Source organism: Netta rufina (assembly GCF_964035555.1).
Source record: "Netta rufina genome assembly, chromosome: 19".
Taxonomy (NCBI): Eukaryota; Metazoa; Chordata; class Aves; order Anseriformes; family Anatidae; genus Netta; species Netta rufina.
Window position 1 is genome coordinate 6,238,341 of NC_140143.1, and position 25,092 is coordinate 6,263,432.

A 25,092-nucleotide genomic window follows, 5' to 3' on the forward strand; every position below is an offset into this window, starting at 1 on the left:
CCAGGCCCATGGCTCCTCAGAAGCACGGCGGAGGCGCGGGGCCCAGCTCGGGCTCCGCCGGCGGCGCCGCCGGAGGAGGAGGCGGAGGAGGAGGAGGCGGCGGTGGAGGAGGAGGCGGAGGAGGCGGCGGGGGCTTCGTGGGCTCCGCCGCGGCGGCGGCTCCGGCCGGGAAATCCGGGGGTGCGGCGGGCGGCGGCGGCGGCGGCGGAGGAAGCGGTTACTCGGGCGGCTCCTCGGCCTCCTCGGCGGCGGCAGCGGCGGCGGCGGCGCTGCCCCCCGTGAAGAAGCCGAAGATGGAGCAGATCCAGGCCGACCACGAGCTCTTTCTGCAGGCCTTCGAGAGTGAGGAGCGGCGGGGACCGGAGGGGGGGGGGGCGGCCGCGGAAAGGGCGGGAGGAGGAGGCGGGGGGTGGGGGGGGGGGAAGGGGGAGGCTGTGGGGAGCGGGGGGGAGGCCGGGGGGCGGCGGGGCCTCAGCCCCCGGCTGCCCGCCTCGGTCCCGGCCCCCGGCGGGCTGCGGGGCTCCCGGGGCGGGCGGTTGGGTGCCCGCGGGGCGGAGGGAGAGGGGGCTTCCCCCTCACGCACACCTCGGGACGGGGAGCTCCGGCTCGCCCCCTGCCCCCCGTCCGGGTGGTTTTCTTTGTCTCGTCCCCACCGGCCCCCGGTTGGGGCTGCGGGGCGGGCAGGGAGCTCGGGCTGCCCCGGGAGAGGAGCGGGGAGCCCCCGGGGGCGCGGCGGGGACGCTGGGGGAGCGCTGAGGCACGGGCACGGCTCGGCCCTCAACTTAACGGGGCTCGGAGGAAAATCGGGAGCGCCCTACGGAGTGTACGGGGGGGTCCCGGGACCGCTGCTGTCACCGCTCGTGCCTCCCCGCTGCGGGCGGTGACAGTGCTGGGGGAAGAGTTGGAGCTCTCGGTGTCGCCTCAAATCCCTCGTAATGTCGGGTCCTTTCAACCTGAGCCTCGTTAAGGAAGCTGCGGGATCGATAATAGCGCGCTGCGAACGGGGCGAGTTGCAAACGGGAGTTTTAAGATGTTTGCTCAGTGTTCGGTGTCGGAGGCTGGGGGGGAAAATTTCCCTTCGCGTGCCCCCGTCTGTCAGAAAAGGGGAGGAAAAGAAGGGGGCAGGTAGGGATCGGGGACGTGTTACAGCGCGAATGTGTCACAGCTGCTAACTGTGGTGCGAATACTGTGGAAAACCTGCAATAAGTAAATATTGGGTTAAAAAACCCTAACATGCATAGTATTGAATTGCATTCTTCTCAAATATTTTTGTCCCTTCTCGAGGTCATATGGCAGAAAAAGATAAAGATTTATTTTCAGCTTTTCCTGAGCAGTATGGACTTCTGAAACATATGTCTGTTTGCGGGTCGAAAAGTGTCGCAGAATTTTTATGCTTGGGGAAACTGAAGTTGAAACACCAGTGCACTGTCTTTAAATTACATATTACGTCACATAATTTGATGTTTTCATACCTTTCTAAACTATATTACAGTTTTTTGGAGACTAAAAAATTGAGATCTTTCTTTAAAAGTCGTGACTACGTATTTTCACTTTCTGTTAAAGCGCACGTTTCTTATCTGTATTCTTCAAGTCACATTACCACCAATTCATTAGGGTGGTAGTTCTTAATTTGCATTAAGCAGAATTTTACTGGTATTCGTGAGGCTTCTGAAAGTATAGACTGGGATTCTTTTAAGATTTCCTTCTCTTTAACACCTACACACCTTTCTAATAATAAATTATTTAGGGTTTTATGTTCATAGGCTTATTTCTACACTTAAGTCATATCTTTAAAAATGGGTGAAGAATATGTAACACTCTCCTTTTTCACCTCTAATCACAAAATTCCATAAACCGGAATAAGGTTTTCAGCTATTTAAAATAAATGCTTTGCCATAATACACAAATAAAAACATTATATTTGTTAAGAAATAAGTAGCTGTTTAGTTTCTTCACGTGGAAAGCTGAGGCAGCGCTAGTAGCCTTAGCGCGGGCATCTAGGCATTTTCCCTATCTCTTGCTCTCTGTTTGTTCTCTCAAGTTATTTCCACGTTTCTTGCTGATATTACCTAATCAAGGTGGCTGAAAAATGGTATTTTTCAGTTTGTATTGTATTTCTGTTTTAAGAAAGAACCTGATGCAGACAAAAACTCTTTTTGTCCTGATTTATCTTAATTGGTTAAAACTTAACTGAAGGTCCACTTTTCTGCAGGCATGTCTCGCTCTTTTGAACTTTGGTTATTACACCTATTTCGAGTGATGCTGCCCTTTCATGTCAGTATCGAGCAGAGCTCTATTATCTTCCATCAGTTTGCACTTTGAAACAGTAGTTACTGTAGCAGAATCAACATTTTTCTGGTCCCAAGAGTACAAGAGATTTTGGAAATGAATTTTCCAGCTTAAATGATCTGTGCTGTGTCGTAGTCAACTGTCACTGCCTATTTCTGTTTTGGTACCTCGTGCAAGTGACCTTGGTACTTTCCAGAAGGATAAAACAATCGAATCATAAATTGCCTGACTCTGTAAATTTAGTGTACTCTTTTGGTCTTGTACCAGACACGTTCATTAACTTGGTGAAGAAAATTTACCTGTTCAACTACAAATTGTAATACATTGAGGTATTTTTTCTGCCCCTCTCTAATGCAAAGCCTGTAAGAAGCATATTTTGTGAAAAACGAGCATAGTTGTCAGGGTTGTCGCGACCAGTTTATGCTACCTTAAACAAGAAGTTGCTTTGTGCTGTACAATAGATGGAATAACCTTTGACTTATTAACTTAGGGTTATTTAGACATCACGGTGCTTCACTTAAACTGACTTTTGTGACAGTTGTTTAAAACAAACAACCAACGTGTTAAGCTTGATAGTACTGCATCATGGCTGTTGCTCTAGAGGTTTAAAGCATGTTGGATAACACGTGTTTCTTTCTCTTAGAACCAACACAGATATACAGGTTTCTACGTACACGGAATCTCATAGCAGTGAGTAATTGGTCTTTTATCACTCCTTTACTTTGGATTTGTAGGAAACTTAATTAAAGCGTGTTAACCTTTTTCATATTTTTTTTTTCCTGCAGCCAATATTTTTGCACAGAACTCTCACTTACATGTCCCACAGAAACTCCCGAACAAATATCAGAAGGTAAAATAATTTTTTGAAAACTATCTTCTGCTACTTCATTAACATTTTGGGATTAAATAAATGAATAGTGGAGGGTGACGTCTGCTCTTCAGATGGTGTATAAACCATTGCTGTGTCTTTTTCAGGAGCTTAAAGGCATACGTTACTTTACAGTTGATTTCTGAGACCTGGGAACTTTTCTGGAATGTTAAGTGTGTGTGACTTTACACTTGTGACTTGTTTTGGTGTTGGGAATATTCAAATATGGAAAACTGTCTGCACAGCCCTAACCTAACTGTCCGTATTTGTTTTCTGTTTTGGGAAGAGCTTCTTAAAAACAAACAAACAAAACTTCTGGGCTTATGAAATGCTTAATCATAAGTATAAGAAACATGTTAGTTTAACCACTTATTTAGAAAATCCAAACAAAAAAATTAACAACAAACACTTCTATTTTGGTTTTGTTAATCAGTCTTAGAAAGAACCAGTACTCTTTTGTGTAATTATATTAACTGAAAAATGATTGAATTTATAGCATTTTACAAAAAAAAAAAAAAAAATCCAGCAGAGGCTTTAAAAAGGTTGTTTTGAGCTGGATGTATCTGAGAAATGGGCTTCAGTTTTGACATTGCAAAATACTTGTTCCTATCATATGAGGTGCTACAGCTGCATGTCAGTTGCTCTTAAAATACATAAATATTGCATCTCGGAATGTGCGTGTCGCAGTCGTACATTATTTATTACTAGAACTGCAAAGTCCTTTCAGTTTTATCCCCCTCACTGAAACTCATTTTTTTATACTTTGGATTTCTTGTAGAGTGAGCACTGAAAATATTTTAACATTTCAGTTCACTACATGTGAACAATTACTATAGGACTAAAATAATTAATCGTGAACACTTAGGAATAGCAACGATCTAATTTTTGCAGACAATTCTAGTTTAAACTATATTTGTATCTTAAGGAGGTAACTATTGAATGATCTATCAAGAGAATTTGCAGATTTTAATTAAAACAGGATATATTTAGCATTCTCAGATCTCATAGATATTGTTTAATGCTTTTGCCGTTTTCTTAAAATTGTATTAATAGCATACAACTTCAAGTACTTTAGGATGTATACTGCTTGATCTCATCCTGTTCTTTGGTCATTTTTTTTTTTTTAACTTGAAGTTGCTGCTTGATTTTTCTTAAAGAAGTTACCAAAAGGAATTGTTTGCTTATTTTAAAATAGGCTAGAGCCAAATTTTAAGAAATAACGTTCAGGTGCTGTTATTGTTTGTTTGCTTTACACCAGAATTGTGCAACAGGAAATTGTTCTTGCTTACTACCAATTTTAATTTATAGTTGATTGAAATGCATATGTTCTTTTACCTGAATCTTATTCTGTTTCTTTGAATGTTTGCTGTAGTTGCTGGGAAACAAGAAGTGGTACTTTGCATGTACATTGTGTTGTCCACTGTTCCAAATTCCGGTTCAAATTCAGCCGCACAAGTAATGCCTAGTTTCTCTTTGAAACATACTGATTTTTATTGCTGCCCATAATACTCTGTTCTAGAACTGTGACTTTGGTTGCTTGGTGTTTTCATCCATAACAGACAAATTAATAGTGATTTCCCTCACTAGTTTTCTGAAAATACTGGCTTACTGAAATCAGTCTGCTAATTAGGTCTTGGAAGAAGAAGTAAAACACTTGAGTATGTTTTTCTTTCTAAAAACACAGTGATGCTGCAACAGTAGTAAGCCAGCACAGTTGAGGAGGGAAAAAAACAAAACAGTTGCTACGGAGTGTGTTCTCCTCTGGGTGCCCCCTGCCTTTCCGTGCTGTGTCAGTACTGTGGTCTCTCTCTGCCGAATTAAAAGGCAGAAGTTGTAGCTTAAAGGTAGTTCAAACTGTTTGGCTGTTTTTAGGACATTGACTGAGGGACTTGAACTAAACCTCCCCAGGAGGCTGTTTGCAGACATGCTGGCAAACACTTCCAAATGTGCACAAGGCCTTAGTTGCCATTCCTCATTCAACAGAAATTGTTAAAGTATAGGGTCCTGACGTGTTGCTCAACGTGAGGCTTTAACAGAGAACAAATATCCAGACTAGAGTGGAAGATCCTATTGAGGCTTACATTTGGAAAGCTTTACATACCTAACTTTGATATAGCTAAAATTTTGGCAGAGTTCTCTCTGCAAATAATTATCTTCTAGAGCTGTGTAATTCTTAGTCTGCTTACATTAACCTTTACAAAGTATGCAATGTATTTATTTTCCCTGTAAGACTTAGTAATTTTGCTGCTCTTAAATTCCCGATCATTGTTTTGATGGCCATTTTGATAAAAACGATATATGTAAACTAAACAAATTATCACCAAGATGTATACAGTTTAACTATTACAGTAGTAATTATGGCTCCGCATCTTTTATCTCTAGCCCTACAGCAGTCTGAGAAAAATGCCAGACAAATTTATCACTTGGAGGTAGGGAAGTAAAATTGCATTTTTACGAAGAAACGATCCATTGATGTTGGTTTATATGTTTAAGACTGAGAAAATGTTGATAATGACTAGGATGCTTAAAGTATAGGGAGTAAGTTAATGAGCAGGTGTCAACTTACGCTGTAAGTCTTCATTGTGTTTTGTTTCATTGAAGGCAACAACTGTTTGAGCAGTATTCTTTGATAAAATTATACTTTATGGAAAATTAAAATGGATTTTCGGCCTGTGGGGCTGTCTTTAGGTGTCACTGTCTTGCTAGATCAAATGATGTAGATGGAAAAATGATACTGTATTAATGAAAGTTGCTTCCTGTACAGTATTTGGATAAAGGCATATTTTTTTATTTAATGCTGGAGTAATGGCATGCTACTATGATGTGACTCTTAATACTTTGTTAATTATTACTGTGCTGTACTGGAGTAAGAGTGGGTGGAGAAAGGAATGTGCAAGATGCACATACTTGTAGCCCAAGTAAATGCTGTCCTAAAAATCCTGGGTGTTAAGGGCTATTATAAACTCAGTTTTGTCCCCCCTTATGCGCGAGTAAGGAACACAGTAACATAAAAACAGTTCTCTGGGTTAAAGGAATGTCAGTACTTCCTTGTGTTCATACAAGTTAACTTCAGAGGTAACAAATCTGATTTAAGTGTTTTTTTTTATTGTTGCTATTTTTACCTTTTTCTCAAAGGTTTTGAGGGTTTTTGTTTCTTTCTTTTGACTAACCTGAGTTTGACATTTGGAAAAGTTATGCAATTGTTATTTGTGAGTGTTAATGAACCAGAAAGTTTAAATGCAAGCTGTGTTAGACAGCGATATACCTTAGGAAAGGTTGTGAAGCCTCCCCCTTTCTTGAAATGTTAGTTGGTTTCTGGATCCTGTTCTGGCCATGACTTGACTTTGCTCTAGTTGCTTTGAGGGAAGTCTTTAGTCTGAATAAAGCCCTCTAAAGATCGGTGTGCCTGCTTGCTGTTCTGCAGACTGCTGGCTGATTTTGAGCTTGTGCAGTGTGTGCGTGGATGTTTTTCCCTTAGAATCTGAAACTTTCAACTCCTCTGTTCTTAACGTATCTAAAACTGAGCATTGCAAGATTCATATTAATAATCCCACACTTCAGCGTAGTTGAGTCACTTCTTGAATCTGTCATCTGCCTGAACCTGAGGCAGAGTAGAGCTTTGAATCAATTATTGTTTACTACACAGAATTATTTTTCTTACCTGACTGCAAACATGTACTTGGCTTTCTGGTCCAGAGTTACTATTTAGCCACATGTAACAAAATCATTCAGAGGTATTAAATGCTGAATGTAGACAATGTTTGACATCAGTGTGTTCAGTCAGAATGTAAACAATGCCTCCTGCTTCCCCATAGAGGTCACCCCCCAACACTTTAATAAAAAAAAATCATGTATTTGCCAACAGATTATTTTCTTTTCATCTCATTTCTCTAAGGTATAAGATGCAAAGAATGATACCCTTACTGTTTTTGTACCATTACTCATCTGTGCAATTCTGTTTGCCTCTAAGTCCAAACATTAGTTTTCCTTTAAAGAGAAATTGAAAGACTAGTCTAGAAAGTATAGAATAACTTCTGTTCATGAGTGAGCTTCATTTAGCAATAATATTAAATGATATATATATAGTAAAAGAGGCTGAACATAGGAGCATGAACAAACTGATATTGTCAGAGAGAAAATATTTATAAAGAGGTTATTCTCTGACATTGTTGTCATGTTTTTTCCTCTGTTTCTTATGAATGATTTCTAGGAATATCTTAAAAATTCGTTGCTTTTTCTATTGTGTACATCTGATGCAAATTTGTGGAGAAAAAATCTTTGATCATTAGGCTTTCAACTTTTCTTCAGATAATGTTTTCGTTATTTGATCAAGATTAAAGTAGTGATGACTGGAGAATTAACTTGAATGTTTCTAGATGTCATAAGTGTTGCTAAAGCAAGAAGATTTTCTTTGAGCTAAGTTGAAATGCCGTTAGACATTCATAGAAAAGCTGAAATGCTGTTAAACAGCACTTATGAGCAGTTAGATCACTTCTGGAAGGTCTCTATTTTCATTATTTTGATACTGCTTGAGAAGCTGTATTGCAGATACTTATGTAGGGGCTTTGTGAATGGAAGGCTAAAATTGCATATGTAGGTAGTTTTTAATACAAAATCAAGTCAAAGTTTTGACTGATTCTTCTTTTATATATGGGAACAGTGGCTACATTTCTTTCTGCTTTTTCTTTACAGGAAAACGTTCAAAGTAGATGACATGTTATCGAAAGTAGAGAAAATGAAGGGAGAACAAGAATCTCACAGGTACTGTTCTGCATATATATGTTTGTGTGCATGTAGGAATGCTAAATCAAAAGGCTTTTGGATTGACAAAATGAAGGTGATAGAGTAATTATTAGAAGCAAGGTATTCTGCTGAAAACTTGGAGAAAAGCAATGTTGGATAAACTCTCCTAATATTTGTAGTGCCCTTTCTTAAAATGTGTAGAAGCCTGAAAGAGGTATTTGTCTTAACCTTCTTTGTGATATTGATTATATCACTAATAACTAATATGTATGTGCTGAAATTTAAATAAATAAAGTAATAGTATTTACCTGTAGCTGCCTTTGTTCATCGGGAGGGGGAGGGGGAACGCTTACAAAAACTGTTATCATTATTTAAAAGATCTTATCGTTGTCCTTTTCAAGCTGTACCAGGGAAACTAGTTATAAAATGTTTTTATTAAAGTCAGTAGGACTTGCAGTTTTCCTTTTGTGATTTTCTAGTGAGAAATATTGCTCAGTCAGAGATTTATCTTGTGATCTGACCACACGCATTTCTGAACCTTAGCATAATCTTTTTAGGTACCTCAAGGGAGGCTGTAGCGAAGTGGGGGTTGGCCTGTTCTCCCACGTGCCTGGTGACAGGACGAGGGGGAATGGGCTTAAGTTGAGCCAGGGGAGTTTTAGGTTAGATGTTAGGAAGAACTTCTTCACTGAAAGGGTTGTGAGGCACTGGAACAGGCTGCCCAGGGAAGTGGTGGAGTCACCATCCCTGGAAGTCTTCAAAAGACGTTTAGATGTAGAGCTTAGGGATATGGTTTAGTGGGGACTGTTAGCGTTAGGTTGGAGGTTGGACTCGATGACCTTGAGGTCTCTTCCAACCTAGAAATTCTGTGATTCTGTGATAATTCTAGCTGAATAACAGTGTTCCGTCTTTAAAAAGTAGTTGGATTATTTCAAGTCTTAATTCAATACGGAATTGTTAGACTGAGGGGGGGAAATGCTTAATGAATTATAATTGTGAAATGGTAATTTAACTTACCTATTGATTTTGTCATCTTAATTATATAACACTTATTTAAATGTTGGATAAAGCTCACGTTTTGTCAGGTCTTACCACGATACTTCAGAAAAAAATATTTGACGTTTGAACTTGCTGAGTTTGCCGTGTTGTATTTGGTAAAAGTCCAAGTTCAGCAGAGGCGCTGAACTTGGGAATGATGCATTTCAGTTCATTTTTATCCTAGCCAATGGCAAAAACAAATTGCAAGTCTGCATAGTCTGTTATTTCAGCACTATGACGTGTCAAGAAAAAGTTTGAAAAACTTGCTCACGGAAGTAATACAGCATACAGTATGTTCACATTTGAATGTGATAGATAATGACCTTTTTTCTTCTTAAAATTGTTTTCTTTATGTATGATTTAGTTAAACACCTAAGCTTTTTGTGAAGATATATATGATGGGAATAAACCAATCCATTGTAATGACTTCCAGAATTATTTTCTTCTAATCTACACAATTCAGCCCAAGATCCGTTTTAATCCTGCAGGTTGGCTTTGTGTTCTTTTTAGGTAGAAAGATTGTAGATGATTTGCCAAAACCCTTCTTTTTAATGTACTTAATGGATAATGAGAAACAAAGCATTCTGGAAATTGTAAGACAAAAACAAATGTTGAAAGACTAACCTAAATTGCTGGAATGTGTGAAGACCCATTCAGGGTTTTTTGTGGTGTGGTTTTCTTCTTAACCAGCTATTCTTTTTCCATAGTGTTTGCAAATAATTAGTCTGCCTCAGAGGCAACCATTCTAGATGGAATTTAGGTTGAAACAAATTTATAAATTCTGTGTTTCAAGAGATTTTATACATTTTGCTAATAGTATTGTTCATAATTATCTTTTGGTTTGTATGTTATGGTTGCTTAATAGGCAAATCTCCCTTAAAAGATAAGGATCAAGTTGAAACAGAATATAGATTTGTTTGTGTTGGTTTTCTGCTTTCAAAACTATTAAAAAAAACAAACAAACAAACAAACAAAAAAACATTTTAATCTGGAATTGGTCTGGAGGAGTAACATGGCTGAATGATGCAAGTTGGTGTAGACAGAATCCTTCAAATGCTCATGGACACTTGTTACCTCAGAGCTTTCAGGAAAGTGTTTAAAATAGGTTTTGAATGTCAGGTATCTTTCTGAGAAGTTGATGAAGGTGCTTATCTAGTGTTCTAGTGTGACAGACGCTTTTTGTAAATTCTGTGCGCCTTAAAAATACTGGGTGTTTTTGAAACCCATTTAATTCTGGTTTTGTGAATACTTGCTTTGAATTGAAATGCGTTCTCTAATTAACAAATCAAAATAAAATGGGCCTATGATCAGCAGAATAGTTTAGCCCACAAGCTGCAGTGCTATGAAACAAAATAGATGTAACTATTACTTTGTTTGCATGTGTTATACCTCTGGCTTCACTGTTGTGAAGATTCTGCTTAGTGAACTTGAAATACTTGTACAAAAATTTTGATACCAAGTTCAGGGTGAAGTTCTAGACCATTTCTACCAAAAATCATTCTGTTGTTGACAAAGGTTTAGGAAATGTCTGCATGCCTGTGGTGGCAAGATCTCACCTCTACATACAGCACCCTTCTACGGAAGTGTTTAGGCCTCTACCTTTTCCCCCACCCTCCCCAGTCATGGAATATAGAGAGTGAATCCGTCTGGAAAGAGAAGACTGGTCTACAGCTGTGCCTTAGTGCATGCTGTGCCCAGACAGTTTGAAAGCAGGTGGAAGGATGGGCTCTGTTGTGGTTAGGCCTGTCCTGACCATTAGTGAATGGAGTGGCTGCTATGAGGAGAAAATACTTCTTTGTTCTAACATATCCTTTCTTTTTTTTTTCTGTTTAGCTTGTCTGCTCATTTGCAACTTACGTTTACTGGTTTCTTCCATAAAAATGGTACGTTTGCAAAATTCATTCATTATACCATTAATTTGTGTAACACCTTTGAAATTAGTACAGATTTGTGAGCGGAATTTGTGAACAGTATGTTACAATCTCTGCTGCTTGGATGCAGATTTTAATTTTGTTATTCTGTCCTGTTATTTACAGTACCTTTAGTTGTTCTTTCAATATGTGTTAGTGTAACTGTAAAGTTAAGTAGCTAACGCTTCCAGGGTTTTAGTCAAAACAGTGATTTTGATGAATACTCCATCTTCATCCATTCAAACTTGAAGAAACTTGAAGTAGAGCTTGATGAAAGAGTTCCTGAAGAAAGATTTTATGGACATAGGACTTTGAAGTATTTGAAGTATCTTTTACAAACAAAAGGGAAAAAAAAAACACAACAGAAATTCAAATCATTATCAGCTTTAGAGGTTTTGAATTTAATGTAGAAGTATGCGAACAAATTGTATCAGGTAGAGCCTAGAAATGTGGAAAAGGCCATGCTGGGGATTATAAGAGTGCAGCTGAAAACGCTTCTTGGTGACTTGCAATAAATTTGTGGGGTTTATGCACATAAGGCATTACCTCTCAAAATTGGAATATCTGGACTTCCCAGACCAGAATGAACGATTCTGTTCCTTTAACAAAAGCAGAAGTTACGTGCTGTATGCTGTATAGGCATGGGTAAATTCATTGTCTTTTTACTTTCCCGAAAATAAAAAAATTACCTGTTTATCCATTAAAATTAAGCAGTGTTTCTATTTTTTTTCAGTTAAAAATATTCTCTATAACATCTTAGTCCTTGGATGTAAAAGCTACTTCAATTCTTGTAACGGGTTCTATGCTTCAGTCTGGAATCTGTCATGTTCCATCAAACTATTTTGTGTTTAACTGGATCTGTTCAAGTCAGATGTCTGGAAGATAAAGTTGCAAATGTCTAGATTTCAGAATCCCTTTTTTAGTAAACTAATGTCATTCTGAGAAAGTTCTTCAAGTATCTTGGCTTGTAAAGTTCTGCTTCTGGAATTCCGCTTCAGAATGCTGCTGGTCTCAGTGGATAATATTCATCTTGTTTCTGTTCTTATGAATTTCATTTTATATGTTGCCTGCAGATCTTTAGATGAGAAAACAACACAAAATGAGGACTACTGGGGCAACAAGTAATAAGAATAAATACATCTTAAATTCAAATGCTGTTCTGGAAGGATCAGATTTTGAAGATGTTAGTAAATTCCTCACACATGGAATTTAACCTAGTGGATAGGATAGTTGTCTCATAGTTTCTGCTGACTGGCCTTGCCTTTCTTACTGTGTAGTAGAGGTGGGCTGTAGGAGAATTTTGAAAATGTTTGACTTCTGTGTATTTTCAAATGTTTAGATTTTTTCTGGACTGTTAGCTCTTAAAAAACTCCGTTTGCTTTAAGAGAGAGCGAGAGTATGATGTCTCTTTGTACCATGTAAACAAATGTCACAACATAAACAATGTATACTTTGGTAAATATAAAATATAGAAAATATTTAAATTAATGAAGCTGGCACAGTTAGCATACTATTTGTCTGGATAGAAAAATATTTAGGAAACTCTTGAAAGAAGAGTGTGTGATGGCTTTTTTGTTTGTTTTCTGAGCTTCTTCATTTGCTAAGAAAAGATTTCTAATATATCTTATATTTAAAATTGAAAAAATGTTTTTTTAATTGCTAGTACCTATAGAGGACTTACTGAAACTTTCAACTGAAGCACGTTAAGCTTCTTCAAAGTAACATCAGGAGGGAAGCAAGTGAAGATGCATGGGTTGAGTTTTCTTTAACATAGTAAAGCTTTGCTCTTTATACCTAGTGAGCATAAAGAAGTTTTTCATTGTCAGATTCTTTGTGACAGGGCTAAGCTTAAGTCATTTTGTCATTTAACTTCAAAATGTGTGTAAGCCCATAACGGTATTTGTAAGACTTTAAAAAGCAGAAATAGTTTCATGCAGATCTGTTCAATTTTGGATGATCGCTTTTTCAGAATTTCTTCCACAAATTCTATTTAAGCATACATGGAATATTTTAATCTTTTTTTTCCATATGAGGGCATATTTCCAGAATAACATCCATTCACGTGACTAAAATTTCTCTTTCTAGACAGTGAAATTTATTTTAAAAGGCAGTTCTTAGTTGGCATTGGTGATGTACGGCTGGTCGTAGCCATCTTGAAGATTCCAGGTTCTAGGAAACTTAGTGTGAAGAGGCTGTGATGCCAAGTCTCATTTTATAAGAGTTTTTTTTGGGTTATTTCAAGAGTCATTTAACAGCTATTTGGCATAGGCTTAACTTCGTATAATTTTTTGTTGTTTTTCTTATAGCATCTGGAGCTTAAGTTTTGATAAGAACCAAATTCTAGGTTTATAAGCAGTAAAGTTAAAAATTATGGGAACTAATTTCACTTATCTGTAACTAGTGACTTTTCTTAAATCTACTGATATCTTTTTCTTCTGCTATAGAAATGTTTTGGCTAGATCGTGTCCTGCTGTGTCTCTGGACTCTTTTATGAACCTACACAACAGATTCACTTTCAGTTTTTACCCACAACACGTGCTCACTCACATGTATAGTGTATGCTGTTCTTTGGCAAGTGGGTTGTCTTCACAATCCATCTTTGTACCTCTAGTTCTAGAATTGAGGTTTAGGAGGTAAGGGGGTCATTTTTGCAGTTTTTTTTTCTGTTTTTGTGAAAAATAAGGTAGAATTATTTTAAGGATGAAAAGAAACCAAGAGTAAAGAATGCCAAAGGTTTAGCAAGTTTACTGTTAAATGTTAAATGTCAATTATGCTAATGTTTTTAATCTGCTAGTAGTAATTAAGTAGGATATGTTCTGAAGTGGGAATTTACCATAAGCTTGGGCAAAATTGAACTTAGAATTGACTGGAGGTCTTTGTGCCTGAAAGTAGCTATGGTTAGAAAGTAATTACAGATGAATTCACACCATTGAACAGATTTTTAATTTTTCAGAACTTAAAATATTTTTCTGTTTAGATAAGCCATCACAAAACTCAGAGAATGAACAAAATTCTGTAACCCTGGAAGTACTGCTTGTGAAAGTTTGCCACAAGAAACGAAAGGTAAAAGTGATTTGACAAACCATTAATATGTATGAAAGCAAAATGTGTACCTGATTCTGGAACATCTATTTAACATTACTATACAAACAGCTAATAGTGAAATGTTTGTGTTGAGTTAAATTTAGTCTTTATGAATTAAACAGAAAACAATTTCTAATTACGACTGTAAATGATTCTTCAGAAGCAAGTGTACTTTTTTTTTTCTCTGCTCCCTGAGAAATAACTGGAAGTCCTTATAAAGGCATACCACTTTATTTTATTTGAATTTAGCTTGCTTGTAAGTCATCCACTCATTCTGTATTTTGGCCACCTCTAATTTCACTTCTTTTTTTGTATCACATAATTAAACTGTTAATTCTTTTGGCTTAAACAAATTGGGGAATCGCAATATCATAAAATAGTCTGTGCTTTTTAGGGTTCAGAGATGAAAAGGAAGAAATTGTAATTGTTTTGAAGTCCTCGGTCATCTGTCAAATCTTCTTTCCTTCCTTTTTCTGAACCTATGTTTTTATGTTGATCATCTCAGTTACTGCAGATTTTAGCTACTATGAATCAATTTTTATCTTTTTTTTTTTTTTCCCCAAAAAAGCATCTTTGAATTTACCTGCTGTTTTAGATATGTTAGTTTCATGCTAGTTGCAAGTTATCCTCACAGCTATGGGAGCAGCAATGCACACTATTATTTTTAATCAAAAAGGGAAATATTTACAGTGATAATTCTCTATTTTCCCTAAGAATATTAAACTGTTATGGCATAGTTTTAAGAGCTACTGTTGTTTCTAGCTAATTTTGTTCTTGTATAGATAAGTATAGTAAAATGAGGAGGTGCCAGTGATTATTTGAAGTATGTTTTACTGTGAATTTCATACTTAGGCCATCTTGCCTTGTTTTTTCAATATTACACAGTGTTCCGTGATCTATCTGAGAGATACTGAATATAGTAAATCCCAGGTAAGTGGTTCTTTATCTCCCAGATAGCGCATAAGTGCACTTTGTAATATTGGAAGAAGATAGGAAGCCCTTGGAACATATATATGTAACCAAAACATTTAATTTCTGTAGGTAAACTGAATTAAATTAGCATTAATGGCTGTTCTGCAGTTTTTCTGAATACTTCATGTCAGTGTTAATTTAATCACTTAGAGAAAGATGGCTGCTGTCAGAAGTGGTTATAAAATGCCAGGTTTCTTTACACTTTCAAATATCTGTTTTTACGTTTAGAACCTGGACTTGTTATTCTGCTTTAATTTACATCTGTTATAAGGCTTATTTTCAGAAAGAGGACAGGACAAGTACAATCCATAAGTAATACAAATTTTCACACTTAATGTCTTTATTTTGTATTCTAAAAACCTAAACCTTAGCTCTCTTGTTTTCCTGCAGGATGTCAGTTGTCCAATAAGACAGGTTCCTACAGGTAAAAAGCAGGTGCCTTTAAACCCAGACCTCAGCCAAATAAAACCAGGCAACTTCCCGTCGCTTGCGGTTTCCAGTAACGAGTTTGAACCAAGCAACAGCCATATGGTGAAGTCTTACTCATTGTTATTCAGAGTAACTCGCCCAGGAAGAAGAGAGTTTAATGGACTGATCAATGGCGAGACTAATGAAAACATTGGTAACTTCAAACTTTAAATAGGCTTTTATGAGGTTTATCTTGCAGGCATGTATACAGTTGTCCTGATCTGTGGTGTAGGTCCTACTTGGAGAAGGCAGTAATAGATGAGTGACTGAGTTGGCTTTACTTGTTTTTACCCTTTCAAGATATAGCCGAAATACAGTTTGTAGCTAGAAGCTGTGTTTCTATTTTTGTCAAAATTTAACACCGCTTTTTGTTAATGTGTGATGGTGTTAGGCAATGCTGTGATGGGGGTGGCAAATAATGAAACTGTGGTCTCTGGGACTGCCTACATCAATGCTGGTCACTACTGACTCAGCTGGAGGTGTGGTCATGGTCTCTCATCAAAACTAAACGACTTGCCAATAAATACCTTTTTAAAAATTGCTATTGAGGTATTTTTTTTAATTTTATTAAGGTGTTAATGTTATATCACAAATGTTGCAGCCTTGAAGACTAATACAGATTGAAAACTTCCTTTTTTTTTTTTTTTTTTTTTTTTTTTTTTTTTACTATTTTACAATTGAAGAAGGAGGAAGGCCAAATTCTAAATTGTTTATGGTGACAGTAATACGACTGGACTATAAATATGCATGAATGTATCTAAAACATGATTGTCATTATGCTAAGTGCTCTTTCTATTGGCATTGAGCTGTTCATATGGCACATCTGACATAATCAGCAGCCAGTGATATTTTACAATTGCACAGAAGCTGTTTGATCATTTAAATTTGTGCCTATATAATAATTGAATGCAATGTTTGATATTTACAGATGTCAATGAGGAGCTTCCAGCTAGACGAAAAAGAAACTCTTCAAATCGTGAAGATGGAGAAAAGACATTTGTAGCACAAATGACTGTATTTGATAAAAACAGGTAATATTATCCAAAATGAGTATTTCTTCTGCTAATTGTTGGGATTTTTAAAAAATACCAAACCTGAACCTGTTTTTTGATTTAATTCTTGGATGTCTTTTGATACATTCTTAGTTAGTAGGTACAATAAGAGCCCAGGCTTATTGTCTTAAAAATAATTAAAAAAAAAAAAAAAAGCTCTACAGGTTTTGTAGTGCACGTTTTATACTGAGAACTATTCAGTGACAATAGTAAATTACTCCCTTTTATGAACTTGAATGTTATCACATTAATATGCATCAGTTAGTATCAATATACCTGCCCAGCCTTGTGCTGTTGTAGTCATCTATCTTCTGCTAGTACCTAATGAAGTTCTGCGTTATTACGGTGAAATCATAGTAATGGCAAGTTGCTCTCTGGAATGATGTGCTGGTTATGAAGTTGTTACTGTGTTCTAAATAGAGTAAACGAAGGTGTTATAGTGGCTTCTGCAAGATGCTGTCAAGAAATAAAACAAAAGGTATCTGGTTTAGTTCTGCTGGGACACTTCTGTTTTAATATATTTCACATGTGAAGAAAAAGTGTAGTTCGCCTCTTCCAGTATCTCTCACTGTATAAAACAGGATACTGAGGGGTCAGAAAACAATTTTTTTCTCATATTTGCACTTTTTTCATTAGGGATCGTGTTTTTCCTAAGATTTACATTTAGTGGCCAAATAAATTTGCCTGAAGGTCTGCATTTAATTTCAGGGAAAGCTAGTTTCTGTGATATATATATTCTGCCTTATAATAGGCAAACAATAACAATGAGCTGCTTTACCCATAACACATATTTGGTGTTGACAGGCGCTTGCAACTTCTGGATGGTGAATATGAAGTGGCCATGCAGGAAATGGAAGAGTGTCCCATTAGTAAGAAAAGAGCAACATGGGAAACAATACTTGATGGGAAGGTAAGGGGTGTTTCAGTAGCTGTATGACTTGTCTTCACTTAAAAGATTCTGGATTAAGGTGAAATGCAATTCAAAGTGCAGTAGTCCCTGAAAATGGATTAGGTTAAGCAGACGATAGTATTTCTGGAAGGATGGAAACAAGTTAAATTTAGGTATTTGTTTAGGAAAGCTTTGGCTACACTGGATCATTACACAAGCAAATGTTAGTAACTGCAGTGGCCTTTCAGTAAAGAAGGCCTGAATACAACAAAAAGATCTCATGAGATTGAAGAATTTAATCTTAAATGTAGGGTGTGCCATCTCCTTCAGTTGTTTTAGTATATCTAAATGTATGTGTTGAGAACACAAGAAATTTGATTAGAAATTACATTTGTCCTCATTCTGTGAATTTTCTTTTATGAGTTTTGTATGTGGTAAGACACTAATTCTGGTGGGATTTTGCCTTTTTTTGCCTACCAGAGGTTGCCTCCATTTGAAACATTTTCTCAGGGACCTACACTTCAGTTTACTCTTCGTTGGACAGGAGACACAAATGATAAGTCTACAGCTCCTATAGCTAAGCCTCTTGCAACACGAAATTCTGAAAGCCTCCCTCAAGAAAACAAGCCTAATTCTGTTAAACCTACTCAGACTATAGGTAAGCAAACTTTGGTTTTGATGCTGAGTAGTGATCTGCTTAGCAATTCTGTACTTCAGGGTTCCTGACGCACTGGTGGAATTGCTTCAGATAAACATGAAAAAGCAAAAATGAATGGGTTTATGTATCCCATATGTTGTAATATTTTTAAGGTAAGGTAAATATTATCATGACTTTAAAGGTCCAACTATTTTTAGATTTTGAAGTGATTGTATACCACAGTCATAAATCATAAATCCTCATGTACAACAAATCAGCAGGAAATCTATGACCATGACTTCCATGATTGTGTGCTTTCCTACACTCTTTTTAACTGCTGTTCTACGAATACTTGAATTCACATTATTTAGGAGTTCACATTTTTACGCTTTGTAGTAAGAGTTTAAAATTTGGTGGATATCAACAGATAAATTTAGCTCTTGGAAAACATGGCTGTTATTGTGAAATGTGACAGAAGGTATCTAAAGTATTGCACTTGTATTTTGCATTTCTGGATAAAGATAACTCAGGTTGCTTCAGAAAGCTTATGGCCTGGCATTTTTGAAGCATTTAGAAACTTTTCATTCTATTTTTGCTGTAATGAAAGGCATGTCTTGTGAAGTTTTGGAATATAAAAGTTATATTTATCCTAGGTATTCATGTAAAACTTTAAGCACTATTAGAAAAAAATATATTAAATTGTTTAATATTTTTATAGGTATGTGTTAGAAAAGGTATGCATTTCTTTATGGCAAGTCTGCCAGGGATATTTCCCTTTATATAAGTTCAGCTGATCTGTATTGGTGCTGGTTTATACCTTGAAAATCTCAGTCTTTATACAGTGGGCCCCACAGTAATTTTCAAAGAATATGCAATCGCATACTTTTTTAAGCTCATGCGTAATTTAAAAACATTAACAGAAATAAACTTGCTGTAAAATGTTTGGAAGATTGTGGTATTAAAATGTGTTTAAATACACAAAAAAAGCCCAGTATTTTTGTCCTCGCAGTTGTTTACAGCTTGCAAAATATTGGGATTGTTGCTGCGTTGGGGATATTGATACCACAGACCATTTAACTGAACACTTGACGATGTACCTGTACAGCGGGTAGCATGTGTTTTTGGATGATAATTATGTCAAAGAATTAAACTTAATATAGTGGTGATGTATTAAATGTGAATTAGTGACTAGTTTTGTACATTTGCATAATTGTATTTTTCTTGATGTTTGTAAAATCATGTTTCTTCCTTGCTGTCCCACAACTTAGCTTAAAAATGTCTTCTTTACCTCTTCACTCTGAACTGAAATGCTTGTCTATACCTGTGTTTTTTTCAGCTGTGAAAGAATCCTTGCCAACAGACCTTCAAACAAGAAAAGAGAGAGATGTTTTAAATGAGCCTCGACAAAAGTTGCGAATATTTTACCAGGTATTGAAAATATCCAGGTATTGCAAGTAATTATAATGTTCACGCCTGAGTTGGCGAAAGTTTTGGTTTGGGCTGGGGGTAACTGTCTCATTTGCTACTTTTGCGGATATCTTAAGGGGTCTTAAATTCATGTAGGAAGAGCCATTCTACATTTCTTCTTACAGGAAGTATTCTAGGAAATTAATGTTCCTGGGGCCATGTCCAACATAGTCCAAAATACAAAGGACATCTTTTGTTAGACATCTGGAGGGGGAGAGGTGGTCTCCATAGGGGGCATGGGGAATTCTTGAAATACCATTGTTTCAGTAAAGTGAGCTCATTGAGCACTCCCAAGAACTTACTGTTACAGTAGAGATTTCCTGAAATTATGTCCAACCTTGCTGGGGGGTTGGAAGGCTAACAAGTGAAATTCATTTGATGTTAACGCTTACCTTTTTTGTTTGCATCAGTTCCTTTATAACAACAACACAAGACAGCAGACTGAAGCCCGAGATGACTTGCATTGCCCATGGTGCACGCTGAACTGTCGGAAACTGTATAGTTTACTCAAACACCTTAAACTTTGTCACAGCAGATTTATCTTTAATTACGTTGTAAGTGTATTTTTGTAGTTTAGTGGTGTGAGACGGTGTGCAGTTTGTCACAGATGACATATTGACTGCAGTGACTTTATTGCTAGCTGGTTAAGTTGTAGGACTATCTACAAATCAACTGCAGCTTCCTTTGAATGTTGACATGTTACATGAGGCACAAATTTGTGGGTTGCATTCTGACTACAGGTGCTGCTTTTGCACCAATGTATTTTTTGTGATTTAAAAAGCAATGTAATCTGCAATTGGTTAGAAGTCTCTTGACATTTTAGGAAGGCAGTAAACATTTAAAGTTAATATTTCCTTATGCTGATAAGGACCTATTCCTACTAGTCTGACCTTAAATAAAAATTGTTCTATGCTTATTTGAAGATAATGTAGTTTCCTATGACCACTACACTGCTCAGAAGATTATTCCAAAACTTTACTCCTTAGCTGGTTAGAAGTGTTCTAAGTTCTAGAGTGCTTGTTAGAAGAATTTTGCCAATCCTGTCCTTAATTTAAGAATTGGTTGTATTGAGTCTTCTCATACAAAACAGTAAGATCATAGAGCAAGGAAGTTTTAGTATAATTTGTTTCTAGCAGTTATTTATTTGGGTGGTGTAAAAGGAATCTAGAGCTCTGTCAGCTTATTGATGGGATGATATTTAAGGTATTTGAAATTGAAACGGTTACTTTAAACCTCTGGGTATGTTGCTAAACATATTTGCAATTATCTGTTTCAGTATCATCCAAAGGGTGCTAGGATAGATGTGTCTATCAATGAGTGTTATGATGGCTCCTATGCAGGGAATCCCCAGGATATCCATCGTCAACCTGGTTTTGCCTTCAGTCGTAACGGACCAGTCAAAAGAACTCCGATCACACACATACTTGTATGCAGGTACGGAGGCTGAAAAGGTCTGTCCATACTTGTGTGGGATAGCATATGCACCAGACTTGTGAAACCTGGAGACTTTTACATCTATAGCTGTGTATAAGCAGTGTTAAATTTCACCAGCATTAAAGTATAACTGTTACTGACTGAATAAAAGACTTTTGAGGAATGATACCTTCACCTGTGATTTTACATCCTTTAAGTTGAGGCATCCATCAACACAAGAACTTGTTTTTGTAAACTGCCTCATCCTAAAACTTCCCTTGCCCAAAAGATTGAGTGCATCTTTTTCTTAGGGAGGGGTTGTGAGTTGGATTTGTTTTTTTGTTTTTGTTTTATGGCATGTATTTCTTTGCTGGTGATTTTTTCCTGAACACTTCTGTAAACTGGAGCCTAAAAGAAATCTGTATTAATTACCATACTTAGCATTTGTATGTTTGATTTAGTAGTTGAAAGCAGTTACTTGTTTCCTTCTGCTAGGCCAAAGCGTACGAAAGCAAGTATGTCAGAATTCCTTGAATCTGAAGATGGAGAAGTAGAACAGCAGCGAACATATAGCAGTGGGCACAATCGGTTATATTTCCACAGTGACACATGTTTACCTCTCCGTCCACAAGAAATGGAAGTAGACAGCGAGGATGAAAAGGACCCTGAATGGCTACGGGAGAAAACCATTACTGTAATTATCCCATTTATACAAAACTACTTTCAATGGGTTGTGGTTTTTAAATGATGAGCTGAGTTGTTTGGGGAACAAATAGGGTACATGTTGTGAAAATGATGTATTTATTTTGAGAGTAAGTAGAAAATGTTGTGATGCTCTGCCACTAATGATGTAAATTAATGGATTCAAAGTTTTTATTTTCAAGTACATCTTCGGTTGCAATGCTAGCTCAGTCTACATGGGTCCTAACAAGTTTTCTTTGTTATTTGTGGCTGTTTCTCCTTGAAAGAGGAGGTGCTGGTGATACAGGAGTACAGTGCTGTGTATATAATATGAAAATAATTTATCACAGACCTCTATTTGATCTGACTGCAGTTCCAGAACTTCTTAACAGTAGTCACTTCTGTGATGTATACGTGACACAAGTTGACTGTAGCTGTACTTTAACCGCTTGTCAGTGGACATACAGTTTTCTCATGTCATGTTTTCTCTTTTTGTCCTTTCTCTACTCCTTTATGTTTCCAGCAAATTGAAGAATTCTCTGATGTTAACGAAGGAGAGAAAGAAGTGATGAAATTATGGAATCTTCATGTTATGAAGCACGGGTATGTTATGATAAACTTTTTTTGACACAGATTATATAGATTTGGTTGACTGTTCTGCATTGTAATTCACTAAGCACTTAAAATTCAGTGCTTAGAAATGGATTGTTAAAGGATGATTTGGGAGTAAGTTTTCTGTGAAGCTTTAAAAAGTTCTTGGGCCTACTAGTTCTTCAGCTTTGAAAATAATGAAAAAAATGCAGATGTTGAGATTTATATAATAGTCTGTGCAGTTACCCTGCAACAGTGTTTATCAACGTCTCTTTTTGCTTTTGAAAATGTTCTACTTGGATAATGACGGATTTCTAATTTGGCAGGTTTATTGCTGACAATCAAATGAATCATGCCTGTATGCTGTTTGTTGAAAATTACGGACAAAAAATAATTAAGAAGAACTTGTGTCGAAACTTCATGCTACATCTGGTCAGCATGCATGACTTTAACCTCATCAGCATAATGTCAATAGACAAAGCTGTTGCCAGGCTCCGAGAGATGCAGCAGAAGTTAGAGAAAGGAGAATCAGCCTCCCCAACAGATGAGGAATCTTCTGAGGAACAGAGTGGGACAACAAATGGATATAGTGAAAATAATATGAGAGAGAGAATTTCAGAAATGGATAGCATCTCAGGTGTCACAAAACAGAGCAAGAAACAAAAGCTCTGAAGTCAAAAGTCAAATTGCATTCAATGGACAAGCATTGAAGTGACATTCTAGGGTGCATGAGCTCTATAAAGAATTACACACAAAAAATACAGAGATTCCAAACAGGCACTGCTGGATGGAAATAAATGATTTCAACAAGGATATTGTTTTAACAGGGTTCCTATTCAGTTAATTATGCAAGTACTACATGTATATCGGTTTTGGTGATGTAATGACAATATAAGAGTCTGAGCATGAAGAGCAATATGAAAATCTTTTTGTAATTTTAGTAATTAGTGTCTTAAGAACTTTATGGAATTTACATAATTTAAGTATATGTAAAACAGTTTTTATATTAAGATTTTTGCATCTGTATCTGGCTGTTTTTCCTACCATGAAGTTGTGAAACATTGGGGAAAGGGGTTTGGGATACAGTTTCTGCTTTTCTTATTTAGAAGTTCTCCAGTTAGCTTTTTGTGAAAATAACGTCTCACTATTTAAAGTTTAACCTTGATCCTTGTATTTGAAATCATTTATCGATTGATCATAATTGCAAATTTATTTTACACTAAAATTTTGAAAGTTGGCAAACTTAGCACTTCCTTTGTCTTGTGCCTGTTTGGAAAGATCTTGGCTTTTCATGTTGCAGACACAGTGAAGTACCACCGTGGCTTTTTGAGGTTACCAGCAGTTTGGTTTTCATGGATAATTCTGATGTATTGATCACACAGTGTACCATTTTAAACTTGAACATTAGCTCCTTTTATATTTTTATTACGCATTTACACAGCTACACAAACTACTTGATGTAAACCCTTTTTACTGGGGTTCTGCATCATAGCGTGCCATGCTAAAGCCGAGAGTCTATAGTCAGTATGTAGGCATTACGTCAATTAACTTCTTTTGAAGTTTATGCCTGCTGTTTTGCCTGAGTACAGACTGCAAGTCCAGGCCATAGGTTTAGCTTTGGCTTTTGAGATGCCACTCTTGAGGGAAAAATGCACTGTAAAATTGGACCAGAAAATGTGTTGCACTTCTTATGCAAGTATTCTGTGATGTATTGTATTCAATACAGATACTAAGATGCTGACTAAACTATATTTGAGCAGTTTTGCACTGCTGTTAACACATTTTATGCATACGTTTACAGATTTTTTCCAATGGAAAGTGGTTTCACTACTGGTACAGTATCAGCACCGAAGGGTTTATTCCAGCAAGCACTGTGGTTGAGTGACATCACCTCAATTTTTTATTATCCTTAAAATATTGCATTTTTCATATTCTTTATTTATAAAGGAACAATGCTGCTGTAAATACAGGTATTTTTAATTTTTTATTTCATTCCATCACCATGAGATGCAGTTCCCTATTTGTTTAAGGGGTATATAAGCTTTCTAATGGTGTCTTCAGAAATTTATAAAATGTAAATACTGATTTTGATGGTCCTTAAGATGTGTTTAACTGTGAGACTATTTAACTAATGGTGTGGATGTGATTTGTCATCCAGTATTAAGTTCTTAGTCACTGATTTTGTGTACAAAATAGGAAAGAGGGAAACTGCAGCTTTCATTACAAACTTCTTGAATTTGCCAGCTCTCTGAGTTTTAGCAAACTCTAATTATGCCTCTGGATAGTACATCAAGCATTTCTCTCTGGCTTTAATTCGCTAAAGCTGTGCACATATGTAAAAAAAAATAGATTATTTTAGGGGAGATGTAGTTCTAGAATTATTGCTTATGTCATTTCTTAAGCAGTTATGCTCTTAATGCTTAAAAGAAGGCTAGCATTGTTTGCACAAAAAGTTGGTGATCCCCCCAAAAAACAGTAATGAAATTACTTCTGTCCAGTAAACTTTGTATGTCATGTCAATTTATAATAAAAGCTGAAAAAATCCCTTTGTTTTCTATTTATAAAGATGCCTTTTCTATATGTACCTTTGAGAGATTTTGAAGATATCGTGTAAGCTGGTTAAAAATTTGAATGGTACAGTAGATATTTAAAAAAAAAAAAAAAAAAAAAAAACACACAAAAACAAAACAACGAAAAAGTTCAGTTGTTTAAATGAACCATTGTTTTTACATTAAATGTTTTATTTGAAATCGGCTTTTGTACATAAAGTTCAGTAATATAAAATCTGCCATGATGGTTGTCCAGTCATTTTGTGTGTATGTAAAACGGCCACTAGGAGCACCTCGTGTAACTTAATCTTCTGCTTGTCTGTTTAACTTTAGATTCATGTGTTTCCTGTGCTGCATAAAAGTAGCTAAGTATCTGTCCAGTCTTTTCATTGTATGTAAGGTATTGCCATAAATTACCAGATTTTGGCTATAAGAACTTTA

General features: G+C 36.7%; 1 protein-coding gene across 1 annotated transcript; it reads left to right on the top strand.

The window, feature by feature from the left end:
• Nucleotides 1-8: 8 nt before the first annotated feature.
• On the top strand, nt 9-25,038 carry SUZ12 (SUZ12 polycomb repressive complex 2 subunit; the record flags this gene model as incomplete). The annotated part of the gene is made up of 16 exons (XM_084298272.1): nt 9-342; nt 2,933-2,979; nt 3,075-3,139; nt 7,850-7,918; nt 10,772-10,821; nt 13,826-13,911; nt 15,295-15,526; nt 16,301-16,403; nt 17,229-17,334; nt 17,794-17,971; nt 19,287-19,378; nt 19,828-19,971; nt 20,694-20,851; nt 21,326-21,524; nt 22,035-22,114; nt 22,429-25,038. 16 exons carry the CDS (start codon nt 9-11, stop codon nt 22,772-22,774), a joined length of 2,289 nt encoding a protein of 762 aa, XP_084154398.1. The 3' UTR covers nt 22,775-25,038.
• Nucleotides 25,039-25,092: the final 54 nt, after the last annotated feature.